We start from the raw sequence: 12,311 nt of genomic DNA, 5'->3' as shown, positions 1-12,311 counted from the left end.
TGGAAAACATTTTCTGATTTTGGTATAGCCTATTCTCCAAGTTTTCATAAGTAAGACACGTTTATGGTTTTTGCTCACGGTAAGTATAAATTTTATTTTCATTAATCATACTAAGAATTCGTATCTTCAGTGTAGGTAAATTATGGGACAAATAAATTATAGATTCGGTTCAAAATAATTAATGTTCTGATAACGCGTTTCTTTAATTTTTCTGTAGGTAGTGTAAAACATCGAGCATTCAAAAATATAGCTTAGGTATTTTATTTTTTATAATTTTATCACACCCTTCAAATTCAGTGACGTTTGAGTGAATATGGCAATTATGAATTATCAAAATAATAATCAAGCATTTAAATCTATATACCTTAATTTTCTAATATGAATTATCTCTGTTCCCGTTCATCATCAGTTCCATCATAAATCCATTCGGTTACAGTCATAAACCTCGAAGCGAAAAAAAGCCAATTTGGCTAAGTTATAGTGATAACAAATAGTGACCATTAAAAAAATATGGCATACCTATCACATATCTTCTTATAATATAAAAATATCGCAGAAAGTGTTAGCAAGCGCATAACTCAACAAGGCCTGGACCAATTTGGCCAATTCTTTTTTTTAAATGTTCGTTGAAGTTTGAAGATTGTTTTTACGGGGAGAACAATTCGAATAATTGCCGGAAAAACCCTAAAAAACAGCCTTTTTCTTTTTACTATACAAACGTTTTCTTACTAAAAAGTAGAGTCTATTTGAGTTCTATTTATTATCATACATACATACATACATATGATCACGTCTATATCCCTTGCGGGGTAGACAGAGCCAACAGTCTTGAAAAGACTGAATGGCCACGTTCAGCTATTTGGCTTAATGATAGAACCGAGATTCAAATAGTGACAGGTTGCTAGCCCATCGCCTAAAAGAGGAATCCTAAGTTTATAAGCCTATCCCTTAGTCGCCTTTTACGACATCCATGGGAAAGAGATGGAGTGGTCCTATTCTTTTTTGTAATAGTGCCGGGAACCACACGGCACTATTACAAAAATCTATTTATTATCGCTGTCCAAAATTCAAATTCAATAATATTAAAGTTTCAAATTTAAATTTTTTGCCCCGATTATAAAATAGGCAAGAACAAAAAACAGCTACATTACAAATGTTTTTGACAGAACGAAATCTGTCGGGTCTGCTAGTATGAGTATAATTTCTGTACTTTCAATGTTCTACGCCATGGTGACCGTACCTTATCACGGCGGCGGCGCCTTTGTATGCGTCCCGATTTCTCTCATTTCCACGAATTATTTGCTGATACAATAGCACGCTTCATGTTTGTGACCACATTAAACAAAACCAGCGGATCTAATCTTGAACTTTACATCATTATCATAAGGTTACTAATTGACTTTGTGTCTCTCCAAGCGTATTATTGTCTTTCTCTTGATGACACGCGGCATCTTTGAGATTAATCTCTCGTTTGTTGATAACCAGTCAACAGTCTAGATTTGTGTAAATTTAATGGCCATTTGAGATTCGTTGTAAACTCATTTGCTTTCAAGATTTCACTATCCTGTTACCTTCATTATAATTTGATCTTATATAGTGCCGTGTGGTGCCCGGCACCAATAGAAAAAAGAATCGGACCACTCCATCTGTTTCCCATGGATGTCGTAAAAAGTGACTAAGGGATGGGCTTATATACTTGGGATTCTTCTTTTAGGCGATGGGCTAGCAACCTGTCACTATATGAATTTCAATTCTATGATTTTCATATAGTGACGCCTTTCAGTCTTTTCAAGATTGTTGTCTTTCTACCCCGCAAGGGATACAGATGTGATTATATGTTTTTATGTATGTATAATTTTTGAGCTTTTAAGCTTTACAAGCTGTAATAATAATATTAAAGTAACTGTAACCCCATCTTAGATTTGAAGTAATTTCACCAGACAAGTAGGTATATGAATATTAAACTATCTTTGGATAGTTTTGTCTAGTCCATTTCGATACTAAAATACAATCTAATAAATAAGGCAGATAAATTAAAAATGAAAAACTGTCATTAGGCTACCTGAATCTCACAGTCAAACAAGATTTGCTAAATGAACTAAATTACCCAAAAAAAATAAATAAACGATTGTTAAGATTATTTTTTTTGGATATTTAGTATTGAATTGATTGATACATATATTAAAATACGCCTCTTTCCTGCAGGGGTAGGCAAAGACTCTCTTCTCTCTCGATCATTCCGTTTACCACAAACCCTGTATATTCTTTCGCATCATCCACTTACAAGCTTATGGGTTTAGGGTACTCTAACTGATATTGATTGATGATGTTGAAAAAATAAAGAAAGCTTAAAACCATTTGCTGCTGGCAAAACCTAATCACACTAATAATAATGAATAACAAAGTACACAAAGTCTATGACTAATCAAAAAACTGAGCATTCGAAGCGCGAAGTCACGCGACGTTTGTACAACAGTACGACCAGTGTTGCCAACTTCAATGTGGGGTAAATCTGTAGATTAATAAAACCGTTAAAGTCTCTATTAAATACTGTACCAACGTTTTTCGAGATTTATTGTACATATTTAACCCCTGACAACGTCTGTAGATTAGCATTAAAAATCGTTCAAGTCTCTATTAAATACTGTACCAATGTTATTCGAGATTTATTGTACATTTTTAATCCCTGACAACGAAAAATCCACGGGATATTTTAGTTTGACATGTATGGGCCCTGACTGTGTGTGTGCGTGTCAGTAGCACCGTAGCTCCGAACTGATTAACCTGTTTTGTTTTTATTTGTTTTAAAGGTATACTTTTTAGTCGGCAAGGTAAATAGTTTTAGCTATGTTTGATGAATATCGGTCAAATATGGCCGCCGCCGCCACAAAATGGCTGATTACATTGTTACAAATCCCTATGTAGAAGTTACCAGACCAAATGAACTTTTGTTTTTTTTTTGGTAAATTCCATGAAATTGACATTAAACGAAGAATTTCAGGAAATTATTAGAAAAATTTAACAATGAAAACCCAATTTGCATCTCAATGTGATCTTCTTAGAATTATACAGATTAAGTACAATAAGCAAAAAAATCGAGATAAGTTATGTCAAAACTGAAAACTGATTTGACATTTAAAACAATAGATCTACGGTTTAAACCGAGGTGTTGGCCACACTGAGTCCAACCGATATCAACGTTGTGGGTCTTGGTTAAACAACTGTAAATAATAGGGTTGGCAAATAAGATGTCGTGAGGGCCGTGGCGTATCGCAAATGTTTGCCAGCTTGCCTGCCTGGCATTATGCTACCCTTTGATTGATAGCTGTGGCTAGTTTCAGAGGTTCCGAATTAAGATTTGCTTACCTTAGGTTAGAATACCTATAACTTAGGTGCAGATGACACTGTCCTTAAATTGATCTGTAGAAAACGTATACAGAAAAATTCATACATATAGTCACGTTCTATATTTCTTTCGGGGTAAAGAGAGCTAACGGTCTTGAAAAAATTGAAAGGCCACTTTCAGCTGTATGGTTCTATGATGGAAGTGAGATTCAAATAGTAATAGGTTGCTAGCCCGTGGTTTATAAGAGGAATCCCAAGCTTATAAGCCTATCTCTTAGTCGTCTTTCACGTCATCCATGGGAAAGAAAAGTCTAAAGTGCCACTTAGAGGTAACTTAGTAGTGTAGCGTTTAGAAAAAATAACTATGTAAAATCTGAAATGGATGGATGAATAATGATTGCATGAAGTTGCAAAAGATGTGACCACAAATTTTAAAAACTCAAAATTAGATTATATTCTCGTTCTATTTCGAAATATGAATTATGAATCGAAACTGAATTTCTTTTAATAAGTTCATGCAAAAAGCGAGTGCAAATGATGCCGTCATGTAAATCTCATCAAAGGCCTGTCAGTCAATAACACTTGAAACCTCGATGACTTGAAGTGGTCACAAGTGATCAAAGCGTGGAAGACAAACTTATCTTTGTTGCTAGTGGGGTGTCCGAGAAATTGTTTTATCTCAATAGAGCATGTGACATAAGAATAATCTCAAGCTGCATGACAAAGATTGTGTACAGTCGCGTGCGGAAAAGATGACCTTCGTTCATACAAACTGAAACTATGAAGTTGAAACTATGAACAAAAAGAGAGATGAACGTCTAGAACGTTCATCTCTCTTTTTGTTTCTATATCTATACTAATATTATAAAGCTGAAGAGATTGTTTGTTTTTTTTTTGTTTGTATGAACGCGCTAATCTCAGGAATTACTGGTTCGAATTGAAAAATTCTTTTTGTGTTGAATATACCATTTATCGAGGAAGGCTTTAGACCATATGACATCACGCTACAACTATAAGGAGCAATGAAATAATGAAAAATGTGTAAAATATTCATCCTTGAGGGCTTCAATGATGGCACAGCTAGTACATAATAAATGAAATGTAACGCCTAAAAGTAAAGAGATACAATAGTCGCAATACTCAAAGTCACGTTTAACTGGATGACTTACGGATGGAAGTAAGACTCAGAGAGAGTGATGGCATACTAGCCCATTGCCTAAAGATTACTAGCTTTTTTACCTTTGTCTTTGAAAAACTGTTGGTTCTGTTCACAGTAAGTTTATTTTTGAATGGGTTAAGAATTCTGTTTAGCCTAGCATTAAAACTTACCTATAAGGCTTTACCTTGAACTCTCTCATAACAAGCAAAATTGTACCTTCAGCACAAAAACATGACGCGGTAGCTGACAAACAGACCAGTACTTGAAAATTAATACCTTTACACCCCGACCTACGTATATTGCCCACAAAAACCAATAAACCGATAGCGAGGGGCCTATAAATAATGGGCATTGCACATTCGCGCATAACCTTCGAATGGAACATATAATACACGAATTTCCAATAACGTTCACCCAAATCCCTAGCCTCAGATTTGACAGTTTGTATCTTATCATCGTCAACACCTAATCTAAGGCTATCTGGTGCGAAATTACGTTGTTTTACAACTTTGATTTGCCGCGGTGTCGACAAAGCCGGCCGATACCGTATCATGTTTAAACGCATGTGTTATGATGGCTGTAATTTTTGTATCGAACATCGAATTTCGATAACGCGATAATGTACCGTCGGCAGAGGGAGTGAAGTCTAGAGTGGAATAACAATGATTATTATTATTAGTTAGTTATATATGTATACATTCAGTCAGAAAAGTATCGGGAATGGATTATTTATTTATGGTTCCAAATTCAAATTTTTGTTTTTTTTGTTGTTGTTAGATTGGCACAACTGTTTTCCATTTTGGCGCGGAGTTTGAGTTGCATCTGTTGTTTACATTAAATACAGTGCTATTTTAAGTTATATCATATCTAGTGTGTATTGCTAATTTCATAATGGGTAAAAACATCGAACAAAGAGTTTGTCTTAAATTTTGCATTGCCAATGGAATATCGTGTTCGGAGTCACTGAAAATGTTACAGAAGGCTTACGGTGAATCGACTTTATCAAAAACTCGTGCTTATGAGTGGTACAAAGCGTTCAAAAGCGGTCGAGATGTGATGGAAGATTTGCCTCGCTCTGGTAGGCCATCAACGTCTGCAACTGAAGTTAACATCGCAAAAGTGAAGGAAATAGTGACTGAAAATCCTCATTCAACTTTGAGAGAGATAGCCACCGAACTTTCTGTATCTCACGAGTCGATCCGTACCATTTTAACTAATAATTTGGGTATGAAACATGTTGCCGCTCGGCTAGTCCCAAAAGACCTGAATTTTTTTCAAAAACTCAATCGCATGAGAGTCGCTGAGGACATGCTAGAACGAGTCAATTCCGACCCAACATTCATGAAACGCATTGTTACTGGTGACGAGACGTGGGTTTACGAGTTTGACATGCAAACTAGTCAACAAGCTTCGGAGTGGCGCCTTCCAACTGAACCGAAACCGAAAAAACCACGCCAAAGTCGTTCAAAAGTCAAAGTCATGTTGACTGTTTTCTTTGACTATCGCGGTGTTGTGCACTCGGAATTCTTGCCGGAAGGTCAAACGGTAAATAAGGAATATTATTTGAGTGTTATGCGGCGTTTAAGAGAGCAAATCCGACGAAAAAGGTCAGATTTGTGGAAAGAAAATTCTTGGATTTTGCACCATGATAATGCACCTTCGCACAAGGCCATCATTGTGAACGAATTTTTAACCAAACACTCAACAAATACCATCGAGCAACCACCATATTCACCAGATATGGCTCCAGCCGACTTTTTTCTTTTTCCTAAACTCAAATTACCACTTCGTGGCACCCGTTTTCAATCGGTAGAAGACATAAAAGAGAATTCGCGGCGAGAACTGACCTCAATTCCGGAAACAGTAGGGATGTGACATTGCTGTAAAAAAATCGATTTTTATATAATCGATTTATTTTTTAAGTATGAAAAATCGATTAACATATAATCGATTTTTCTTAAGAAAATAATCGATTTTATTATATTGATAGATTTTTTCCTAATTTTTCAATTTATGTCAAAATAAACGCCATATACATTATATCAATAGATTTATTCATTAAAAATAAACAACAGAAACAGTAAGTTCTTATATAATCAACACAAGTTAAAGTTTTTAACAATCAAGTTTGAAAAATGAAGTTTCAGCAACGCATAATGAATAAAAAATCAACCGAATGGCGGTAAAATACTGTTCATCGACTAACTCCATCTAGAGAATGTTTGATTAAATGAATCATCTAAACTGTTTTAAAAGCACAGAAAGAATGCACAGATGGCGTTAATGTAATATTATGGAGCTGTGAAAGTATTCTTTGGCAGTTCGCGTTCCGGGCTCCAAGCCAGAAGACAAAAATGTCATGTCGGAGTGCATTTATTGCATTATTATAAAAATCGATTTTTAATCGATTATTAATTTTAAAAAAATCACTTATAAAAATCGATTTTTACTTTTAAAAAAATCGATTTTTAATCGATTTTTTCCAAAATCGATTTTTTTTTCACATTCCTAGGAAACAGCGTTTAAAAAATGTTTTGATGATTGGATTATTCGTTGGCGTAAGTGTATCGTTTCTAAAGGAGCATATTTTGAAGGTGATAAAATAAATTTGGATGAATAACAAACAGTTTGTGTATTATTGATCTTTTCCCGCTACTTTCTTGACAGAGTAGTATATAACTAACTAATAATCATTGTTATTCCAAAAAAAAACCTTATAACTAACTATATGTACATATAGCTAGTTATAAGGTCTTCATTGTTATTAGATTTTATTTCTTCTTGAATTAATAACTGGTCTTAGTATTTAAAATGTAAGTTTGTTTTGTATACTCAAGAACTAAAGGTGAGATGAACGGAACACTGAAGTTTGATTTAATGTTCTGTCAATTAGAATTCTTCTAGAAGCAAAATCACGGATAAAAGTTAAAATAGTATAAGTTAAAGTGACTTTCCTTCATATTATAATACCAACTATCATTGTTATTTATATCAAAGAGATCAATATTTCAGTGTTTGTGAATATTTGATTCACGATACCTACCAACTAAAACTTATTGAGGATCATCGTATAATATAATCTTAATATTTATTGTTCCTGTATTTTTACTACTTCACAATGGTAACGCTAAAGACTTAAACAAAAAGTCGTAGTTTAACTAAACTTCTATATGAAGAGAATTACCATCTAATTCATCTAAAACTTTACACATCATTAACTAAACAAAAAAATTAACTCATAGAAAAACTTGTTTTTTTTAATAAATAAGGATTTTTTATGCTATCGGTACAGCACACCGCGTCTCAAAGTTGTAAATCCGATTCATGACATGTGTACCCTTGTAAGCAAACATTACATGATAACGCACCGAAACATGTTTGAAATGTATGGATTGTGACCCATGCAGCACCCATGCAACTTATGAGAATTATAGTTTATAACAATACATACATACATACATGCCGTGTGGTTCCCGGCACCAAAACAAAAAAAGAATAGGACCACTCCATCTCTTTCCCATGGATGTCGTAAAATGCGACTAATGTATAGGCTTACAAACTTGGGATTCTTTTTTAGGCGATGGGCTAGCAACCTATCACTAGTCGCCTTTTACGACATCCATGTGAAAAAGATGGGAGTGGTCCTATTCTTTTTTGTATTGGTGCCGGGAGCCACACGGCACGTATACAATAACAATACATACATACATACCGTACATAAAAACACGCCCTTTTTCCCGGAGGGGTAGGCAGGGACTATATCTTTCCACTTGCCACGATCTCTGCATACTTCCTTCGCTTCATCCACATAACAATCATAGTTATAACAATCTTAGTAAATTAAACGAAAAATGGTTAGGTAATTTCTTCCATGGCTCCGATTATTTCCTGATCCTCTCGGGATATTTTCTTATTTTGATTAAGAATATCGCTTAGTCCGTCATTAAGTGCCTGCCTGTATCATGTGCAAAATGCACCAAAGAAGTTAACAGTGACTAAAGGATGAATAAGGCGCAACACAATTTTTGTTTAACCGGAGATGTGACATCTTTTTAGCGATCGGTTGGGTTATCGTTATAATAATAAATAAATATATACGGGACAAATAACACAGATTGAGTTATCATCATCATATTGTTATTATACTTTTTTTTGTTAGGATGATCAATTAATATCATCAGCCATTTTAAATCGTCATTTTTAACATTCAAAAATAGGAGGAGGTTTTATAGTCGACTGTATTATTTTTATGATAGTAAAATTAATCCGCACTATGTTACAACGTATAACCAAAAATATTACTTAACAACAATTTTTGTAACAGTAAATTCTTAATCGTAACATATACCATATCTTATCATATAACTTACAAAAAATCCGTTCCATTGAATTACTGATATTAAAATAGTTGAGTCAACAAGAGATCTATCATTGTCACCTGTTGAGAAATCATGAAAAATCATTGACATATCATCGGAAATCATTAGAAGGAAGTTCAGAGCGCAGTGATTGCGTAGGTAGTAAAAATTTCCATTAACTGTACGCCTAATTCGACGGCCTCTGTGGCGCAGCGGTAATACGCTTGTCTGTGTCACCGGAGGTCCCGGGTTCGAATCCCGGTCAGGGCATGAAGAGAAACGAACTTTCTGTGATTACCCTGGCTAGGCTGGTTAGGCTAACTCAATCTGTGTAATTTGTCCCGTATATATTTATTTATAATTTATTTCATATTTGGTTTTAGATATTTATCTTTTTAATCCATTTCGAATCAAATTTCCCGCGTAATGTAACAATGACAGGAGTAAATTCAAATGTTTCAAAGGTCTCTTTTAAATAAATTAATGTGTATTAACTTACCTCTTTGGGTGTACGGCTCCTGGGTCTGTGGTGGCGAAGGTAGTCTTGTTTCTGGCCTCGCTGAACCCCACAGGGACTGGCAGAGGCCATTCCGTAGCGCTTCACTTGCTGACACACCTGTGGACAAAATTATTGACAGGTTATAATGATTTCTCTGATCTGTTATGTTAATAAGAAGAGCGGAGCCTCCTGACAGAGGCATCTTTTGATAGCTTTAAAGGAGACACCTAGTTATAAGATTATCTGTTACAGAAAATAAATAATTGATTTAAATTGTTGATTTGATTTTAGGCAATAGATCACTAATTGAATCCCAATCCTATCATTAAGCCTAACAGCTGAATGTGGCATATTAGTCTTTTCAAGACCGTTGGCTCTGTCAGCCCCGCAAGGCGTATAGACGTGATTACATGTATGCATGGTAAAAAGACGCAAACAAACATCATACAAATAATACAAAGTGAGGAAATCTGCACATTCAGGCAACTGGATGTGTAACCGTGTTCAAATATGCACAGCATAAGTTGCAGAGTTCCGACTGGTGTCATTTTGTGTAAAAATTCACCTACAAAATCTAAGATCGTGGTCAAATGCTGACCCCGGGTTCCCCTCCAGAGGGGGTGATGACAAACTTTACCTGTACTAACGCCAGAAATATGATGATTAATTCTTAACTCCATAATTTACTGCAACTAAAAGATAATTTTTATTACATTAACTCGTTAGATAATTTTATTTGTAACTAAGTAGAGGGAAGTTGGATTAAAATCGAATATTAATCGAGTTGATTCTTGTACTAACTAGTCTAGTTTGAAAGTTCGAAGCTGTATTGGAAACTTGCAATGTTAATTATTTCTTATAGCGGAACCATTGTCTTCTTTTAGGCGATGGACTCGCAACAAAATACCAACTAACTTTACGTGGTCTTAGTTTTGTGAATATTGGTTTTGTCTGCACCGTAAGAGATAAAGACGTGTTAAATATGTGTTTTTACTCAATAAGAGTAACCAAAACCGCCGAGCTTGCATAAAGCGAGTTATGAATGTGGATGAAGCGAAGGAAGTATGCAGAGATCGTGGCAAGTGGAAAGATGTAGTCTCTGTCTACCCCTTCGGGAAAGAGACGTAATTTTATGTATGTATGTTAAATCTTCATAGTTGATGAAATTACTCACCCACTTCCAAAACACTGTATTCATTCAAAATTAATATATTTATTTGCCAATTCATACATAAATTCATTGATACCACTTGTCTCATTTATAAATCGTGTAATATGAGTACAATAATAAAAGTAACTTGTCCTATCCATCACACTTAAGACAACATTTATTTTTATGAACATGTATATATATATATATATAACAATCATGTGACGAGTCATTTGTATGCACAATCTCTTTTATGATTAATGAAGGTGGCAGAATCAAAAGAAGTTCTAAAGTAGAAAAGTAAAGTCTCAAAAGTACTACATTCATTACTCTCTTCATGCAAGATCGCTTGACTTGACCTTACTTAACTTATGAATAAAGGGTTCACTTTACTTGCCGTGTAGGTCCCGGCACCAATAGAAAAAAGAATAGGACTACTCCGTCTCTTCCCCACGGATGTCGTAAAAGGCAACTAAGGGATAGGTTTATAAACTTGGGATTCTTCCTTTAGGCGATGGGCTAGCAACTTGTCACTGTTTGAATCTCAATTCTATCAAAAAGCCAAACAGCTGAACGTGGCCTTCAGTCTTTTTAAAGACTTTTGGCTCTGTCAACCCCGTAAGCGATTTAGACGTGATGATATGTATGTATGTGTATGTTGACTTGACCTTACTTAGAAAATATTCTTGATTTATTTCATCTATAAAACACACTAATTCTAAATAATGAAATCAACATGTCATCTATTGCGATAACAATCGTTATTCACGCGCCACAGAAGTGACCGAAGCCCTAATATGTGAGGGCAAATCTAAATCAAGACATGCCACTTCATTGACAGAACAAACATTCAATTGGACGAATTGTCCAGTCTTCGTTACTACGAGTATTATATCGTCTGCTGTGTTATGGTTGCATTCTTAGCCTTGTTGCTTTAGCGCCCGGGGTCCTATATGCATAATTTGACCTGGTTTTTATCTTGAAATCTTCATTTGACATCTGCGACCAAAAGGCTTGACGAGAACCAAGCCAAGGATGTCTTTTGTTTACTGTTGTTATTGACTTATATAAAACTACCCATTTTTATGTGATACTAGTTTTTATCCGCAATTTCAACCACGCGCGAATTTAGCGCCACTTACAAAATAACCATGTTTTTCGCAAATCCCACGGAAAGTATAGTTTTTACTGGGACGAAAAGTACCCTATGTCCTTCTCCAGACTCTTAATGTACGCAAAATTACAACAAGGTTGGTTCCGTAGATATGTAACGCGTGAAGAAACAACAAGCAAATAAACTTACTTTCACAAAAATATTAGTGCGGACAGTTGGGACAATGTTTAATTTTGTTTGGTCAGTTTATTATTTTAATTTAATAAGTACTGTATGGAATTAAATGTAGACAAGGTATTAAAATAGATATCAGATTTAGTCGCGAGTGGATTACAAGATAACAATTGGATTATTCTTATCGTTACATGTATTTTCCGTAATCACAGCAAGTATCGTACATAATATGTATGTTTTAAAAATAATATTTACTTCTAAAATTTTTTGTAAGAATACAAAATACCTACGTAAAATCTAAAATGTTGCACCCTTCAAGCAAAACCCCTGAGAAATACTAAAATAGCTGTTCCAATAATTCTTAATTTGACAAATGCTCATAAAAACTGTAATTTGTCTGAAAATTCCTCCGCGAGCTGAATAAATGAAAATTCAAGTTTAACGCGTGTAAAATCTAGGTCATAAAAAATGCACATCCAGAAACAATTCCACATATCCTAACGAAACGGACA

The 12,311-nt window shown here is 34.8% G+C and overlaps 1 protein-coding gene across 2 annotated transcripts in view; it reads right to left on the bottom strand.

Annotated features, from left to right (window-relative positions):
- Positions 1–12,311, bottom strand: part of LOC106143020 (zinc finger protein Gfi-1b) — a 70,220-nt gene that overhangs the window by 40,979 nt on the left and 16,930 nt on the right. For both annotated transcript variants that reach the window (XM_013344982.2, XM_013344983.2), the window contains exon 2: positions 9,362–9,478. In XM_013344982.2, coding sequence (XP_013200436.2) covers positions 9,362–9,478 — 117 coding nt within the window. The remainder of the gene's footprint in view (positions 1–9,361; positions 9,479–12,311) is intronic.

This window comes from Amyelois transitella, chromosome 2 (genome assembly GCF_032362555.1).
Source record: "Amyelois transitella isolate CPQ chromosome 2, ilAmyTran1.1, whole genome shotgun sequence".
NCBI classification, from domain to species: domain Eukaryota; kingdom Metazoa; phylum Arthropoda; class Insecta; order Lepidoptera; family Pyralidae; genus Amyelois; species Amyelois transitella.
The sequence above is the reverse complement of the archived record's forward strand: the minus strand, read 5'-3'. Positions and strand labels throughout refer to the sequence as shown.